Genomic DNA, 20,362 nt, shown 5'->3' on the forward strand with positions numbered 1-20,362 from the left:
TATAAGGCAACACTAACACTACATAATCGTAGAGGGCGCAAGAGAGAGAAAGCATACTGAAAGAAAGAGAGTGACAGAAAGAGGAAGAACTGCACAAAGACCCCCGAAAATATTCTATCGCACCCTCGACCACCTAAACAAAATTCTGTGCCAACAACGCTGACCATTCAGCCACGCGAGAACCCAACAATAACAAAACAACAGTTCCAACACACAAAAACAATTTGCAGTACCTGCACGAGAGAGCAGAAACAAGCTCCTCGCCACCTGCCACATTTTAACCTGATTCCTTAATTAACAATAATTACCCAATTAAAAATTGCAACGTTCCTCATCCCGTAAATGTAAACAATGCCGCAAGTACACACACACACACACACAAACACGCACCTGCACTATGAACTTAATGAATTTGTTTACACACTGGCTGTATGACCGGCCTCATTGTTGCAGTTTACACAGCACTGTTAAGCAAAGGCAAACACGTCCTCTTATCTATACACAATGCAAAATAGTCCTCTTGTAGAACTGGTATATATATTGGCAGAAACCAAATACAAGCTAGGAACTAATTAATGGTGACGTCAGTTCGTGAATCATCGACGTCTGACGCGTCTGGATTTCTGCAGTGAGGAGATATGATCCAAAGCTGCTTCCTGTAGATATCTTGTCAACGAATTGAACTATGAGGGTTTTCAACTGTTGGTACCTCCCCCCCTGGTTATTTCGTGCTTTACGGCGTACTTTAAGAATTGCTAAACTTATTCCGTTTTCATGACACATTTTACATGCACATTATACGAGGGTTGTTCAATAACTAGTAGCTATAACCTACTTGCAGTGGTTCTATGCTGTTGATTCCTGACACAGGTTTTGCACTGATGGATTCAATGATTTACTTTACTACATCTCTGCCACTTTTTGCTAAACGCGAAGATGAGCATGATGCGATGAAATTGATGAAGAATATCAATGCCCAGGCAGTGATTCCAACTCTGAATTCGTGAATCTGTAACACAGGTCGGCCCGTTAATGCATCAGATGACGGATACCGTCAATGCAGTAGTCGTGATTTTAGTTTTTCAACCATGACAGCGATGAGTGCCGTGAGAGTAGTGAAAGTCCCGAAGAAATTACTTCAGGGAAGGAAATAAAATTTATTCTGATGATGCAAGATCTGGCGAGTACGTTAGATGGAGCACAATGCCTCGCAACGTCAAGCGTGTGCGTCGGGGCATTGTCGTGCAGCAGTCAACGCTTAAACGTTCAGCTCTGTAATATAAAAGCTGAATGAGGCACAGGGCTGCAATTTTCTAATTCTAGTACACAGATGTGTATCTTGCTTCACTTACACAAAAAATGTCCCCGCGGAAATAGGTCACAGATTACTGCTTTTGAAACCAACCCCGCAGCTTCTGGATGATTTTATTTATTATCTTATCTGGATATTCTATCCCCTCATTTTCTTGAAATACAGTTTATGCTCATACAAAGGCGGTAGCTACAGTCCGAATCACTACGTGTTTGAATGATGTGATTTTTTTTGGAGCGTCAAACACTTGCGTTATTTGCACCTATCATATTCTAAGTAACTAAAATCAGCACGTGTCTCTGAGAACGTGTTAAAATCTCTTTTTCCATGTTTAAAGCTGGTGTTGTAACTGGGCACTCAGCACATAGAGGGACAAATACAGGAAAACACACAAGCTCAGAGAGGATAATACTAACCGTGGATTCTGACGCCAGAGGTCGACCTACGTGGCTCAGTGGTTAACACAACGCAGGGGTTTCGACATGGGTGTTCTTTGTTACTGTCCCTACAAAGATAACTAACGCGTGTCCCACTAGAAAGGGAATCCTTTAAATTGTCACGTCATTGGGTAAGTATTTCACCGAATGGTATCAAATTTGGACAGATTGCAGTTCAGTGCATGAGAAAGTTTTCGTAGCAACACCGTGCGTCGTAAAGACTGAAGAAGTGGGTCAACAGGCAGGTTCAGTGAGTCGCCGTGTTTCAGTGAAGCGTAAGCGGAGGAAGTGGCTTGATGCGACTTTGTCATTGTGTTTTTAACAATGTATCGGTATTCGCTTGAATAGCGCGTGTTTATTGTCAAACTGACACTCGGACGGTACCAACAAGACGGTGCAACGTCACACACCTCGGGAGTGAGCATGGCTGAGGTGGAATCGTTTTTCTCTAACAGAGTCATTTCCAAAGGATTGTGGCCCCCAAGGTCACCGGATTTGACCCCACCTGACTTTTTCCTATGGGGTAACCTTAAAGGAAAGGTCTTCAAGAACAAACCACGCACCCTCGATGAGCTACGGGAAAACATTCGCCGTGAAATCCATGCAGTGACATCCGAGGTTCTGACTGCTACATTCACAAACTTGCAACATCGTGTTCAACTGTGTTTACAAGTTGGTGGAGGTCATTTCCAACACCTTTTGTGATGTAATTTCTTTTCAAACAAATACAGGTAGGTCATGTTTTCATTTCGTTTCCTTTCCTCTTCATTTCCATTTTTCACAAAACAAATTCAGGGTTCCCTTAGGAGTGGACCCTATTTACCTAGGACTTACCCTTAATTACAGTCTCATTATAAATACTAACGTAGCATGTTTCTTTCTTCCTATATAAAAGAATTAAAAATCAAATACAGGAAATCATATTTTAATTTCTACATCTTAACTTTTATACACGTACTTATCATTAATGAACTAATTGTAACAGATTCATTTCCATATAATATGTAACTAGCATCTTATTTATTTTCCAGCGCACTTATAAGACTAGCTAAAGCTGCGAGAAACTCCCATAGCTGCGGCAGCCACATTCTACACGCGGGCGTTGCATTTGTACGGCTGCACTCATCTCTCCCCCGAGAAAGAATGCTGACGCGGAATTCCTATCAGCATAGTGTTCCGAGCATATCACTACACGCGACAGCGGTGGAATTACAAGAGGTTAAAAAACCTTAATGAGCAGCGAACAACTGTCGCCTGTCTCAAATACGTAGGTGAGCTTGTTGCAGCCGGGCAATTGGGCCCTGTTCTGGCACCCAAAATCGAGAGGGGAACGTCTTCGCGTGTTTAAGGAAAACACAATACCTAATGGTGAATTTTAGTAACTTTCACTAAAATTTACCTGTGGAAATGCACTATACCAAATCTGTTTTCGTTTACCAGAATAGAAAACTTAACAGAAACCAAAGCATTTGAATTTTTCTCATCGTCATTATCATGCTTAACATATATCGCACATTTCAATGTACATACGCAAGATATTCAATTCTCCCATAACTAATTCACGAATCGAAAATATTAATAATATAAAGAAGCATATAAATAACTCATTATTACTAATTCCTCACCTACATCTTTTTACTAACTTCTATTTAATTATATAATACTAATGAAAATTAACTCTATTAACTAACCAATGATTAATCATATTCTTATATTGACCAAATTAATTATAATTACCGTTCTGGCTCCCAGAATGGGTTAGCATAAATTCAAATGTGAAAAAAATCTCACAAGCAATATTATAATTCCATGTTTTTATTATTATTGTATATTTTGAAAAAAAAAAACAGAAAAGAAAAGAGAAAAATGACCGTTTAGATTCAGAGCAACTAACGTCCTGGTTTATTTAAAGGCACCAGGACATTAAGCGCATACCCTCGAATGTATGCGGGTGGAGGCGGGCCTACGTCGGGGGTTCCCCCCTTCATTTATGCTGTTCATTTATGTTATTAGATAAAGAAGACAATTTCGAAATATGTAACATATATGTGTACTGAACTATGTTGAAATAAATCTCTCTTAATAGTGTCCCTACATCAATATCATCATATCACTCATCCTCGTCGTCGCGATTAGCCAAAAGTTACAGAAGAGCTGCGCTAAATAACAAATATCAAATTAAAACCAGACGCCACGGTGGCATATAAGTCTTAAGTTACAAAGGCGTACTACGAACTACATGGAAGTGAGGTTGTTTAGTCAAGTGACTTCGAGCATCGAGAGTCGAACCCAGGACTTCTGATTCAGGACTGGAGTCAAGGTTTCCATCGATTTCTTTTAATTATCGCACACCCTTATCGCTGGTTCGCGAAAGGTGACAGAAAAGGGACGGGAAATAAGAAAAAAGCGCAAAAAGAAATCGTGTCCCATTGGTTAACGGCAATGGGAATTAGATTATGAGACTCAACGAGCTGAAATCTTTCTCCCCTTACCTTTCCCTGAGCCTGTGCGGAAGGGGCATTCGATTTCGGAGAACTTTCCCAACTCTTGAAGAATTAAAACCGAAGAAGGATACCGAGGGCGAAGTGTGGAACGTAGAAATGGGGAAGGGTTTTAGGGGAGGGGGAGAGAAAGAAACATGGTAGGTCCCAGGTGGCTCTCCTCTCAAGAAACAATGCAGGAGCAAATTGGTCCTCAGGACTGGGCCAGGAGAGGAACACGGCGACGAGAAATGTTCAGCAGCTGCTTGCAATTAATCACTTAGTTCCTTCCGGAGCTTTTACCCCCTGCGCCCCCTCCCCTGGAGCCCTCTAATACGTCTTTTCGGATTCGACCGGGCGTTATTCCACGCCGGAGGCCTTCACCTTCCTTCGCAGCCAGTTGTGCTCTCTGTGACCGACCGGCGGAATAGCGTCGCGTTCATTATCACGTGGCGCAATTATGTCGCATTTGTATTGCCTTTCGGGAGTTCCGGCGGCAAATGAAGTGTTCCTGGTATTATAAAAGCCCGCTTGAAAGCGGAGAAATCCTAATGATTTCGACTTTCTCCAACTGTGGCGCTGTTATTTCGCGTTCAAGAATTCAGGGTTCCTGTAAACAATGACGTGCTCATGATGGGGAGGTTGGTGGGGGTCATGCCCTCCTCCCTTTGGCCAAGTTTCTCCCCGAAAGTCAAAACCAGAAGAAAGATGACTTGTTGATTGATTGATTTGCTTAATTTTACTTCGCTTTGTGTCACTTTTGGCTAATTTGCGAAGATGGGGATGAGTGAGGATGTGATGAATGAAGACTCACAAACATCCATGTCCAGGCCGGGATTCGAACCCGAGACAGAAAAGATGGCAAAATGCGGGCTGACTATTCAAAAAAGTATACGTAACTCCCAATGACGTATTTGGGGGCCCAGGAGGTCCGGACCACCCCCCCCGAAAGACTTACCAAGTACTAAAATTAAGTAATGAAAATATAAGCATTTGTTGCATAATCGATGGTTATTAATAGAGCCCGGAAGTTCAGGCATTTATTTTCGTTAAAATAGGCAGGCAAAAAGGCATTTATAATGAGGTAAATAGGCACTAAAAATGAAAAAAGGCAAAATAAACCGAAAAAAGGCACATTTAGAAGTCGCTTACTTTTATCTATAATTTCTGGCAAAATGTTAAAATCTAAATTGGGAAGAGCATTTCAATTTTCTCCGTCTTGATTGCACATAACTACAAGGTGCTTTTTAAGTTCTCAACATTCATTGATAGTCGTCTGTCAGAGAGAATGTTTTTCATAATAGAAAATGATCTTTCTACTTCAACAGAAGTTATTGGAGCATACATATAACAAGCTAATGTAGCTGGACTCATTTTGGTAACAGCATTTTCACCTTTTAGAATATCACAAATTGTTTTCAATTGTTTCAAGTCCTCATTTGCACTCACTACCCGTTAGCACTTTTCCGCAACAGCTGACTCCTTTTCTCCTGGCACTTCCATCATCTGCTGCATAGATTCCTCGAAGATTTTCATGGATGCTATAATTGTAATTGTCTCTGGCAATGCACCATAATGTGCAAAAATAAACTTGAATAGCACAGGAGTTTTTTCACTTCACGAATTGAAGCCGCTTCATTTTCTGGAAGAGCATCGATCACCTCACTGATTTTTTGAAGGTTGTTAGCATAATATATAGCTGCTGATATCCAGGTTCCCTATCTCGTCAAGACTGGTTGCTGAGGTAAACTAAGCTCAATCGCAACTTCCTGAAATTTTCGGGTTCGAGAGGGAGATTTCAGAAATATTTTTTTTGTGTTCGAAATCAACCTGTCCACTTCAGCAGTCAATCATGCACAAGAAATGTTAACCGAAAGACAATATCCTGACTCAGCATGAAATACTTTTTTCTCACACTTTTTTCCTTCAGCAATGTTGAAACATGCGTGAGTTCAATATTACTTAAATAAGGCGAAAATTATTCACATAATAAACGGAAGACAAATAAATGCCAACAACGTTTTTTCAGAGAAAAATAATTTATATATACATTTTTTTAAAAAAATGTCAAATTTCATTGAAAAAGGCAAAAAAAGGCATTATAATTAAAAACAGGCAGTGGGGTCCCAAATAGGCAAAATAGGCAAAATGAAAAGTCTTCCAAAACATTCGAAACAACATAAGAAACGTATATCCGGAAAAATTTTATCAATATATGCAGTAGATAAAAAGAGGCATTTTGTCAAACTTCCGGGCTCTAGTTATTAATTTCCTCTGAACTTTCTAGAAGGCAAGGATTATATTGGGATCATATAGCTTTGAATGACATTACGAAGAAGATTTCATTTATGTACACTACTACTCAATATGCATAAAATATTAATCAGAAACTTACTTTCTCCAACCACATGTAACATCATTTTTGTTATTCGATAAATATTCAATTATTCATCTATTTGACATTAATTTCATTTCCAGGGCACTTGTTTTTATGAACATTATTCCGATTTTAAATACAGGTATATAAGCTACGTAATGAATATGCTCTGCTATATCTCTATTTTTATACAGTCTTTTTACCTATTTGTGTAATAATAATATTAATTTATGTATTGTAATTAGTATATATTAGTATAGTATAAAAATATCAGAGATTTATATAAAGGTGTAAATGAATTTAGAAAGGGGTGGCAACCTAAAGTAAACTTGATAATAGATAAAGATGGTGATTTTCTAGCTGACCCAAACGATATTCTAAATAGATGGAAGAACTACTTTAATGACCTTTTAAATGTTCATGTAGGAGATAAATCAGAAGTAAATGAAGTCCACACAGCAGAACCTTTAGTTCCAGAACCTAACTTGACTGAAGTTAAAGATGCTATTAAAAGGCTAAAGAATAACAAAGCACCTGGCATTGATTTAATACCAGCTGAGTTAATTAAATATGGTGGAAATTCATTAATATGTCAAATTCATAAATTAATTTGTTTAATATGGAATAAAGAAGAAATCCCTCAACAGTGGTAGGAATCCATAATTGTTCCTGTGTTTAAAAAAGGTGATAAAATGAACTGCAATAATTACCGTGGAATTTCTCTACTCTCAACAACATACAAAAAATTATCTAACATTCTTTTAACATGACTAACGCAATATGCTAATGAAATTATAGGTGATTATCAATGTGGATTTAAACGTAACAGATCAACTACAGATCAAATTTTTCACATCAGACAGACACTTGAAAAAAAGTGGGAATATAATCAAAATGTCCATCAGCTATTCATTGATTTCAAAAAAGCATATGATTCGGTCAAAAGAGATAAATTGTATAATATATTAGTTGAGTTTGGAATACCTAAGAAGCTTGTCAGTATGATAAAAATATACACCAGTGAAACAGAAAGTAAAATTCTTGTGGGTATTAATATGTCTGACAAATTTACAATTCATGATGGGTTAAAACAAGGAGATGCATTATCTCCATTGCTCTTTAATTTTGCCTTAGAATATGCTGTTAGGAAGGTAAAAGAAACTAAAGAAGGGCTAAAATTAAATGGTGTGACTCAGTTGTTAGGATATGCAGATGATGTAGACTTACTGGGGGATGATGTGAATACAATTAAGAATAATGCTAAAATATTTTTCAAAACTGCTAAAGAGATAGGTTTGGAAGTTAACAAAGAGAAAACTAAATATATGGTTTCAGGCCGAAACCAAGTGTTAGGTAATAATCAAAATCTAATTATTGATAACAACTCGTTTGAACCAGTTTCCAAATTCAAATACTTAGGAGTAATATTAACAAATGAAAATTATATTAAAGAGGAAATAAAAAGTAGGCTTAATTCAGGAAATGCATGTTACTTCTCTCTTCATAAACTTTTGTCTTCTCGTTTAATATCTAAGAAACTAAAAGTTAAAATATACATAACCGTAATTTTGCCTGTAGTATTATATGGATGTGAAACTTTGTCCCTTACATTGAAAGAGGAACATAAATTGAGAGTATTTGAAAATAAGATCCTTAGGAAAATCTTTGGACCTAAAAGGGATGAGGAGACAGGTGAGTGGAGAAAGTTACATAATTTAGAACTACATAATTTGTATTCATGTCCAGATATTATCAGAATAATTAAATCAAGAAGACTTAGGTGGGCAGGCCATGTGGCACGAATGGGAGAGGAAAGAAGAGTTCACAGGATTCTTGTTGGGAAACCTGATGGTAAGAGGCCAGTAGGAAGACCAAGACGAAGATGGAGGGACAACGTTGAGATGGACCTAAAGGAAATCTGTAGGGATGGAAAAGAGTAAATAGATCTTGCACAAGATAGGGACAGATGGAAGGCCTGTGTTGCTGCAGCCATGAACCTTCGGGTTTAAGAAGGCTAGGGAGTTAGTTAGATTGTAATTAGTATTAATTAGATTTAATATAATTATTTTAGTTTAAACATTATTATTATTCCTGAGACACTTGGTTCGGATCACCTCCGAAATGTATTTCTAGAAATGTGCCTGGTTACCCCCTCCTTTCGAAAACCCCGGATACGCCACTGCCTAGATCAGTGGTGAGCCCGCAGCCCGGAAAATTAGTTTTTTTTTTTAAAAAAAAAAGTCGATACTCGATCACTAAAATTTTACTAGTAATACCGGTCTATTTTTTAAAAAAACTATATGCGTTGGCTAATATGTACGGTTGAAATTTAATATTATTACATAAACTATGTCATGGTCATAGAGAGTATTGGTTCTATTATGTCTCGGCTTGTTAACAAAGTTAGTTTAAATTAGTTGACAACGGCTCGATCTAATGGTATCTCCAGTTTCCGCTACCCTGAATCATTAAGTCAATTTGCTAAGTGCTGATTTGCATTGTCATGTTCCATTTCGGACACTCATTTCACTTCACTGCCCTTGTTAGTGAAAATTGCTGTGCAAAATAAATTGACCGTGGTAGAGTCGAATTACTTTCGGAACATCTCCAGCGGACAACGCGAGTCTGTCCAGCGAGCCTAGTGGGCGTGTGGAGCCTGAGCAGGGGGCTTAGCGATAGGTTCTGGGTTGAGATGACGTCAGCGGCTCGCTTCGTTGATTGGCTGCTTCGAGAGATGTGACTCGTTCCGAAGCTTCAAATGCATACCAGCCAAAGATGTTATGAAAAAAATCTCCCTCTACCTGTGTGCGTCTACGCGTAAACAACGTTAGTCATTCTACGTAGACGACGTAATCTATGTAAACAACATGGCGAAAGGTGATGACTTAGCAAAGGGCGCTGTGGAATTAAAACAAAATTATACTGTGTATCAGTTGGTAATGTGTGAGAAGAACCTTTCATACTCTTCGTTGCAAATTCGAACAATTTCTCACCCAGGAAAAACCTAACGTAAAAAATATTCTCCTGTTTTACGGGAAAGAGACAAATTTTGCCTCACGACTGCCATTTGTTGTTTTTCTTGCATACGATTTATCTTCTTTCATAGTTGATGATGGAAGAGAAGAGAAACGTTGTTCTTGTCAGTTCGTTAGGGATCAATATAGTTGAAAATGTGTAGACAACGCATGTAGACGTAAACTTATAGTGTACGGCACATCAGTGCCTGTCCGTCAACTTCCAAATTTGAAAGCTGGAAGCAACGCACCGCCCAACGACATTGCCTAGAAAGTATTTCCTGTTATCGCAGTCGAAACCAGAAGGAAAGGCCATATTTCCAGGTGGTTGCCTGCTCGGCAGCAAAAGTCCCACCTCGGGTAATATATACGACAGGGTCTGGTACCGGGCCGCGGCACAACAACTTGTAACGCCGTTCCTCGATGTCCCTAAAAATGGAAGCATGAAGAAGTGACCAATGCGCGCAGAGGTATGTTTAGCGTGGACAAAATAAAAATCGAGGAACCGCAATTACAATTTTTACTTGTTACGGGGTTGACCGATACGTATACGTAATATTTCCCACAATAACAACAGTTTGAATAATGCGTGTGTATATCCGCACCCTTCTTTACCCTTCCAAAAATTCGGTAAGTTATACAACAAACCTTATATATCAGTTCCGTCGCCAATCGTGACTCACACCAATGAAAAGGATCACATTGAATTATACACGTTTATTTAACAATTTAGTTGTAGCAACATTCATTTAATATTTCATTCTAAATTTTAATAAGCTTTCACAATAAAATTCCAGTTTATGTACGAACAGACAATTCTCATTTTTGGTATTCTTAGCCAGAATAAATTATAATAAAAAAAATAACAATCCAATTAAAAATACGCCCTTTTATTACCTTCAGCAATATTGCAGATAAAATTTACTTCATTTAAAATTTTTAGCGTTTCAACATTCAATACGCGAGTTTTGCTAATTTGTAAAATACGTAAAATTGTAATTATTAAAAATTTAAATTTCTGCCTGCATTTTAAGAGAATTAGATGCTCATGAAATTCTAGATACGCTGCTAGTTATCATGCATCTCGTTTTTGTTGTTGCAAGTAAAAAGGGACTTTTCATTACGATGTCTTGAGATTGAATGAATATTCGCAGAATTGCAATCTTAGGTCACCGTGAAATCTGTTGCACTTGGCTTACTGTTGCGACGCTGTTCTACACTATTACTTAGTACACGCACAAGTACATATCTATTTCTCACTCATGATATTTATTTTATACGCTTGATGCATTCAAAATCCCCATCTATTATTCCGTCTTTTTAGTAATGCAAAAAAAAATCACTTCCGCAAATCATCAATACATTGAAGTTCACAATTTTTAACAGCGATAAGCGGGGCACGAAATCTCAAAAATGAATCCGCATGAATAGTCAAAGTACGAATTAGAGTTTTGTTACATAAGTTCAATTCACTATAACACACGTATTCTTACGTACCTTCGAAAGTTCTCGTTGCGAATTAGCCAGACTGTTCGTAATATCCAAGTCGTCAAATTGAAGCGGTCAAATTCAAGCGTTATGGTTACGTAATGGATTTCGCCGTTACTTCCTGGTTGACACGTGCTCGTGCGGAAACTGCAGCAAAGTTTATCTGATCTAGTTATTTTCAAGGTTCAATGCCAAAGTTCAGTCTCCAGTTCCTACTGACATTAAATACTTCTCGCTTAATTATTTCAAATTAATACTGGTCATGCAAATGTGTATATATATATATATATATATATATATATATATATATATATATATATATATATATATATAAATGGTACCACGAAATTAAAACAACTGGGCGTGACGATTACCACAAAAAATGTCTATCGCAAGATTTTTTCTATAAAATGAAGGTTGGTTCACGAAAATATATCCAATGCACAATTCCTTACTGATGTTTTCGTGACGTGACTCGTTGTTGCAAGAAACAAATTAAGTTCAAAATAGCAACACGTAACCCTTGAAATGCATGCCGAAAAGTTCACAAAGTCTCAACTTACGATATAAGGTTGCACACAATTCAATATAAAGGCTTGGCCCAGTTGAGAAATAAAATGCAAATACTACGTTGAACCTTGAGTGGAATGTGACGAACTGTGTTTTGCATACTTCCGTTGCTAGCGAAGAAAGAAAAAGGTGAAAAGTGACTGGGGAGACATCTATCGATATAAATTGTAATGAGGGAAATAACCTCAAAGGGGATTTTTATGGATGCGAAATTTCCCGGGTGGGAAATTTTCACTTAATGTAATGGGATGACGTAAAGCGGGACTTACAAATGACAGATTCACGTCATCACCGTTACAAACTGAAAGTTTCATTTATCTCTCCATCATCCTTCATCGTATCTTCTACGTTCTCATTTCCATCTTTTTCCTTTTTCTCCATTTTCAATTATTCTTTCTCTTTTCGCTGTCTGGTTCCTAATTCTCAAGCCTCAAAGGTTGTTCGCCAATTATTTATGCTACTCTATTTGTGCAAGGTGCATAAATCTTAACCACGGCTAATGTATCTTCAGGGTAGGGTACTTGTTTGAAAACGAAACCAGACAGGATGCATTCCAATGGAGACGTTTAAACGATTATATTATCTCAACAAAGATACATGGATTTATATATTTACATAATGAGATACGTATTTCTCTGCTTCTTATATACATTCAATTTGTATGCATTTACGAATTTATTTCTTCTTTCCAATTTGGATAACCTTCTTTAGTATATGTTTCCTTTTGTACTTCCTTCTGGATTTCCTTTTGGGCTTCATTCTTTGTGGAAAATCGAGATCTGGACTTCCTTCTTTGTGAGAAATCTGGATCTGGACTTCCTTCTTTGTGGGTAATTAGATCTGGACTTCTTTCTGTGTGGGAAAGCTGGATCTGGACTTCCTTTTTTGTGGGAAATCTGGATATGAACTTCCTTCTGGACTCGTATGTAATTCCTGTATCGCGTATCCTTTATGCAAATTCCTATGGTATTTTCATATGTAGGTTTTCCCTCTTCACTAAGTTCTTTTTTCACAAGCTGGTAACACCTCACTTTTTCTTCTTTCACACCATGTCCTAGAGGGTTACTAGTTCGAGGATAAGGGTTGACATCTACGCACCCTATTTCTATTCTCCTCCCTTGAGGCAACGACTGGAACGCGCCAACACTAAAATAAGCCCAACAAGGTGTCAAGGTGTCAAGGTGTATACTTGGTGCTGGATGACCGAAACGCGCAACCAAAGGTAATGTGGTTCGCGACTGGAACGCGCCGCCACTGGTATAAATCAAAAATTCCCACCAAGGGAATGGTAAATCAGGCTAGCAGATTCGAGATCTGTTAGAAGACACGAATTTGTATCAGTGGTTTCACATCTTTAGTTTTCCAGCGTATTTACATATGAGCACCAATTTAATTTATTAAGTATTTACATTAATATATTGTTTTTATATCTTTTCTTCATCCTCTTATAAGGGATTCTATTGTTGTTCATCTTTCCAAATTACTCTGCGCTTATTTACACTGCCATTCGCGTATCTCGTCTTAATCTTCAATCGTGCACACCTTGTGCAGCCATCTATATTCCACATCGGCAAACCGTTTACATGAGTTGGTCCCATTGGGCACGTAACTGTGCTGACTCACCCAAAATTTCTATTTCATTCTTTCATTCACTCACAAACATTTATATTACAGTAAAACCTCATTAATACGGACCGCGATAAGCCAGACTTCGCTTAATACGGACAGGCAAAAAGAAATAACCAAAAAAGCCGAATGCAAGGTTTTAAATGTGGCTAGAAGTCAACAAGAGAACTTCCCAAAGAAAAGGCAGTCAACAACTGATGAAATTCTGTTTCCCGCAGACTTTGTACTCTACTGTATACTAGTGTATTAGGCCTATGCCCTTTAAATATACCATAATAAACGTGTTTTGTTGCTATAAAGAAGTTTTAATGCACTTTCTACTGTTATTTTAGGTTATTTCAGTTAATCCGGTCAACTTATCCCCCCATTAGTCCGGATTAACGAGGTTTTACTGTAATATTATTATTATTTGTAGTACGTTTGGTTCGGACCCTTCCCTAATTATATTTCCAGATGCGTGCCTGGTCTGGTTCGAAATAATTCACTGTAATTGATCAAACGCATTCAATCAGAGAGGCACCTTGATTCCCAAGTGTCATGCATTGAAATCCCCCCCTGTCTGCCTCTCTAGCTTTGTGCTCTCTCCTTCTCAACAACTGTTAACATCGGCGTTGACATGTTCCTTTGATGTTGATTGATAACCCGCTGGGAAAAAAGTTAAATTGTAAGGCATGACGGGACTAAGTGAACAACTCCGCAATACTTCCCGAACTACTTCTTTAAAAAAAGAAGAAAATAGTTCGTGGCGCATGCATGATGCCGCCATTGCCTCCATCAGGCTTAATAGCCAAATTGCATGCAGCGACACTCCACGAAATTTCACCGCCAGGGCGCTCTTCTCACTCCCACATCTTTCTTTTGTTCCCGGACCCGACTTTCTTTCGCCTTAATAACGTGGTTGGGCTATTGAAAAGGGATCTCTTTCTTCTCACTTTCCTTTTTCTCTCTATGTAACCAATGCATTGGAGGAACCTTGAGAAAAATCATAAACGTATAAACTGCTACAGATTTATTTATTTAAAATTTTGTCACTACGGGAGCCGCAGTGGTCTAGTTCTGACTGAACCGGATTCGATTCCCGGGCTGGTTGATCTAAGGTTGAAATTTTTCCGCCCTTTTCCCCGCATAAAGCGGCTCTGGAGCTCACGCAGGCTCAAATGAATGGGCACCTTGGGGCTAAAGGTGGCCGGAACGTGGTGCTGATTACATCACCTCCATAATGGCTGAGATAGAAGAATGTGTGAGCCCCTATCTCCACGTTACCCTACATATGCCTCATGGCATGGTGCAAAGTGTTCGGGGGAACTTTACCTACCTATCTGCCTCCAAATGCTTATTTACAATGTTGTACATGTAATGATAATTGCCATGCCATTGATACATAACCTTGTGTCTTAGGACTATAATGAAAGAAAAAATCGTAGCATTGAAACAACTAGTTCGAATGTCTGAAAGTTGAAGTAACTGAGAAAGTTTTAAAGCTAATGCGCCGTGTCACGTTGCGCATGCGCAGAAGCTACAGAATCGTTCAAACTGTCGAGATTGCGTCAATCATCATGTGGACGCCACAACAGAAGGTGTGATTTGGTACTTGCAGAACTGAAATCTGTACATGGGTATGCTGCAATGTTGCAGGAATACGCCGTGTCTCAACTTCCAGAAGGAACAATCTTTCAGCTTGATGGAGCCCAATGCCATTTCTCCAAAGAAGTCCGATGTTTCTTCGATGACCACAGGTTCATGATGTGACCACCACAGTCACCGGTCCTTCCTGTGCTCGATCTTGTTGACAAATGCTGATAGGTCATCAGTCAAAACTGGAATGGATTCAGCTATGGAGGTTGGGAGAAATGCTATAGTAACTCAAGAAATACATTTAGATGAAATAAATTTGATTAGCTTACTTGCGGCCGAAAGAGAAGATTTATTCTGTATTCGAGGGGTCATGAAGAAATCAAGACAAAATCTACTAAAACTGTTCCATATCTGGAATTTAGAACAATAAAGATCTATGTCACGAACAAGTATCTCATGTGGTGAGTTAATCGATAAAATTACAACCTCCAACCTTTAAAAAGTGCTGAAATCCCTCCTATACCAACAATTACTCTATGCCCCTCCCCCTGTATTCTCTTTTGCCTTTACCTCATATTCCCCCTACCTAGCCCAACCTAGTTCCCTATCACAACTTCCATTCCGCTCCATTTCTGAAAAACAAAAAACTTGGAAATCCATCCGTGAACGCCAATTACAGTGTAGCCATTATACCTAGCCGCAATGCATTACACTTAGGCTAATGATAGCGTCATATATTCACATTAAAAAGGACAGAATATTACCATGGTTTGCTTTCCGCAGTGCCAAATAAACGACAATACTTGACAAAACAAACTGCCTGCAACGCTCGCCCCCTCTAGCGGTTTCAATCTCAAAATGGGACCTGAATTTAACAGCTACGGAGGAAAAAAAGAATCAGTTAATACTTACTGCTTCCTCGTGGTTCCAGTAAATGTAAGCAGGGGGTTCTGGACTGTACAGCACTACGCAAGTCAAATTGATTGTGCTTCCTCGATTAATGTAGAGATCAGGCTCCCCAACGATGTCGGTGGTGGGTTCTGGAAATAGAAAAAAGGACGAAAAGAATGAGTTCATGCGCTTAGTGGAAGCAAAACACGGTAATGGTCATAAAAATAAACGCAGACACACTTTGTTCTTTTTACATTACTGCTGATACCAAGGTTAATAGCCAGTCCACAGAACACCTGTACCGGTTGAGTGGTGGATACGTTTATGCATAAATGGTTGAGCTCACGTTTACGAAATTAGTTTCTTTCTACTTCGCTGCAAAATGGCGGACAGCAGCGAACGCATATCAGTGTTTCCAACACCCGAATGTTTGTCACACTAGAATAATAAAAAATAACATGCGAATATAACAAACTGGAGAATTTTTTAGCTCAGTTTGAGGTTCATTAATCGAAGAATAAGTTAACGAAATCTTACTAAATGTGCTGCACCAAAGTAGCATTTATTCACCGCAATCGAGAATGATACACCAAAGCACGAAGAATCAAGAGAAAAAAAAGGTCACAAAATAATAACATTAACATTGAAAGAACGTTAGCATTTTATTTCTATTGACATCTGTAACACATAACTAACTGAGCTTATGTATCTCTCTCTCTCTCTCTCTCTCTCTCTCTCTCTATATATATATATATATATATATATATATATATATATATATATATATATATATATATAGTATGCACCAAAATATACAGTACTGAAATGAAAAGATGAACAGAAGTATAAGACATGTTACAATATAGTGACTGGTCTATATGCAACCCAAATAACAATCGTGCCTTTTGGGTTGCATAACTGTCAGGAAACCTAAGGTTAGGTTAGGGCATGTGGAGTGGACGATTGTCATTTGGGTTGCGTATAGACCAGTCACCTTTTTCAAACTCGGTCCACCTTCACGACCGCTTCCGTATGAGCGGAAATAATGCTGAACTATGAATACTTTTTCCTCCGTCGAGAGACCCATTTCCAACAACAACTGCAGAACACAACTTCCTTTTCACTACTGCGAACACGTGCAGCTGGAGCTATGCCCCGTCGACAAACGCAACCACGTGTTCGAGATGCGCGAGTTTCGGAACTGTATATTTTGGCGCAATTTTGAACACCTACCGTAACATTTTCATCGATGTGCTACGATACACTGTGTTAATCTCCGTATTAGATCTAGAAGCCTCATCATTGAGTTGTGTTATTCCACTGTCATGGGCAGCCCCAACTAGTTGTCTTATAACTTTTAATGCCGTGTTTCCGAACGAGGATTCCTCATCTCATATTGTACTTAGGTCAGTCCCATCCACCCTGCCAGTTTCATTGACGGTCACGGAAACACCCTGCATATTTAACATATAACGAAACCTAGATTCCTTGTCTTAGGTGACGGCATTTCACTTTAGCATCCAGAGAATACACACAGTTCGATACAGAGTTACCAAATTCATCTCTAACCACGCGCTACAAAGTAACTCTTGATAAGCTTACTTCTGTTGCAAACACAAACAAAGTTACTTACTTAAACCTGGTTTAACGTTCAGTCAGCCCGTGGTTACTTTGTGAACCATTCGATATGCATCTTTTGTATGATTTGGTACTCATTAAACACTCAATTTCAATTCCTTGTATCGAGCATAGAGCAAAAGAGGGACACGTTATGTACCATCTGTGAGCTACATGGTACTTGAAGTTGCAACCTTTCCGGATGTGGTCAGGTCCTTGACATGCAAAACACTGCGAGTAACCAACGCGCCAAACACCAATTCATAAATTAGACAAGGGGGGCATTGTCATATGCAGTCTGGCGCTTCGAATACCCTCTGGTGGCAGAGAGGGAAAAAAAAGACTGCACAGATTCAGCGCAGCGATCATACCCAGCCTCTTCCGCTTTGTAACCAGATATTAGACCTCTATTGCTCCGTTCGGTTCGTCATTACTGCATATACTCCATCATTACTCCCTTTTGTTGGATTAGAGGTCGCTGTCAACAAGTTAAGAGGTTTAACGAGCGGGCAGAAGTCTTCTGGATTGCACAATGAAGGCCTCCGGGCGCGAATTGACATCTTAATTAGAGAAAGCGCTTTGTAGCTCTCCGCCTCTTCCGGTCCCACAACGAAGGAAATTAAACACGAATATTTAATGCTTCCAGCAAAAAGATCGACTGGGCTCCTTATATTTACGGCGGAAGTCAACGAGGTGAGTGGGTTGACTTAATTCTCCACCCACTGTGAGAGTCAAGTTAATGTAAACAATATCACGATTTCTGAGATATAGCTCCTCCCCTATGTGTATAATTTTGCTCACGAATATACTCCAAAATAACAAATCCAAAAAATTTTGACCCTTTTTTTTTCACTTGATCTTTCTCACCTAATGGAGAGATATAGTGATCCATGAATTCACGGAGAGACATGCCTTGCTCTGGATTTGCATCCAGGATCCTTGGTTTTCAAGCAATATGAGATTTCATGGTAAGATAAGGATATTCTATCTCAGTACGACTTCGGAAAGAGTTACTTCAGCCATTGTTGTGAACCTCAAGTCTTATGTAACATGATTTACATAATCTTAGGGAACAGAGCAAGGGGATAAACAAGCTTTCCACATTTTCCTTTCCTTACATTGAAATCCGTATTAAGAGAGAAGACGAGAGGGGAAAAGGTGAGCAAACAAGAGAGACAGAAAAGAGGCAGGGACAAGTGATGGACAAGGGTTTGAACATCATATGAGAAATACACTACGAGGTATACAAATGAAGGGTACCTAGAATTACTACATCCGATCATTTTGACCGCCGTAATTATAAATAATTTTGAAAAACATGTTTACATGTTGTCATTCAGAAATGAAATGAATGCAAGGTAAATTTCTCGTAAGGGACAGACGGATTTCATCAAATTTACAGGAGAAATTACTTACCGAATGCAGTTTCTTTATACTTCTAGAAGTTCGGGGAAGTGTTTTCTCGCATCGTTCATTGAATTTTGCCGGTAAATCATCTATTTTTCGATATAAATGTGTGACCGATGCACGAAAGCTCTTGCATCCATTTACTTTCAGGTGGATGTAGCCTGTGTGTGATGACGTAACCCCGGTCAGTGTTTCCAAACATGTGTTTTTGTAACTGAAGAAGGTACGTTTCCGCAAATGGTTTGTGGGGCTATGTGTCAATGGTTCGTGGGGCTGTGTGTCAATGTTTCGTGGGACTATGTGTCAATGGTTCGTGGGGCTATGCGGGAATGGTGTGTGGGGCTACGCATATTTTTTTCGAAACCAATTTTTAAATATTGTAACCTATACGTGACCCTACCTAACCCAACCTTACCGGAAATAGTTCGTGGGGTTATGTATGAATGGTTCGTGGGGCTATGCGTCAATGGTTTGTGGGGCTACGTAGGTATTTTTGGGTGCAGTAGGGTGGAAACACTGCATGCCAAGTACGGTAGTGAAACTGTGACCGCCATTTTGTGTGTTACCGAAGGCAAAAAGAAACTAAGAAAACTTACTCGATATGTCGCAAATATAGCTTATTTCCGTGAAATAAGCGAAATGCCACCTTCAGCAATGTTTCTCAATGCAGAATACGTAAGTACGAATATTCAAATGAAATGAATAGCAAATTTCAGCTGTCTGTCCGTTACGAGAAATTTACCGAATGCAATTTCATAACTTATTTTCATCAATGTTTTTGCATTTATCAGATTATACAGAGTGTTCGGATTGTAACTGACAGTTTTTTTTTAAATAGATCACATTTCAACAAACCAAGCTTTCTGTTAACAAAGCTTTGCAAAAGCAACAGTGAATTCGGGAGTTTGGTTCAGCAAATGTTTATACATGTACAACTAGCGGTGGCGGCGCTAGTGTCGCTCAAACAAAAATTGCGTCAGTACAGAAAATAGCACGCGTAGCCCTCGCAAGTCAATACGGAAGGCGAGCAAGGAGTTCCAAGGTCCTATTCACGAAGTCGTGCACGAAAGGTACCTTTGTACGCATACAAGGTGCAGTTGTTGCACGAAATTAAGCCCGATGACAAGTCGAAAACCATTCATTTGCCATTGACATTTTGCAGAAGATTGATGTTACCCCTCTAGACTTCTTTCTTTGGGGGTACATCAAAGACACAGTGTATTCTAAGATGATCTACAAGAACTGGAGGACCGTGTTGGAAATTCTCCTGCTTCTGTAACACCTCAGATGCTACAGAACACGTGGAGGGAGATTGAATAATGCCTGAACATTTCCCATGCAACAAAGGAGCTCATGTAGAGCTATATTGAATAAAACTTGGTAAGTTTGCCTTCCAAATGCATGTTTTGGTAAATGTGTGTTATATCGGAGACACATTTCTTCATTTTTACAGGTGAAACTACTTACGGAAATGAGTTTCTGTAGTATTTTAAAAGTTCTTGGAGGTATTTTCTCACCGTAGAATGCTGCACAACAAGAAATAAGCACTTTTGATATAATAAACTTGC

General features: G+C 38.8%; 1 protein-coding gene across 1 annotated transcript in view; it reads right to left on the reverse strand.

The window, feature by feature from the left end:
• The window catches only part of LOC146002897 (neurotrimin-like), a 437,362-nt gene that overhangs the window by 145,892 nt on the left and 271,108 nt on the right, over positions 1 to 20,362 (reverse strand). The window contains exon 3 of the mRNA XM_083140978.1: positions 15,792 to 15,919. Within this exon, the coding sequence (XP_082997104.1) occupies positions 15,792 to 15,919 (128 nt within the window). The remainder of the gene's footprint in view (positions 1 to 15,791; positions 15,920 to 20,362) is intronic.

Source organism: Lepisma saccharinum, chromosome 19 (genome assembly GCF_977018435.1).
Source record: "Lepisma saccharinum chromosome 19, izLepSacc3.1, whole genome shotgun sequence".
Taxonomy (NCBI): Eukaryota; Metazoa; Arthropoda; class Insecta; order Zygentoma; family Lepismatidae; genus Lepisma; species Lepisma saccharinum.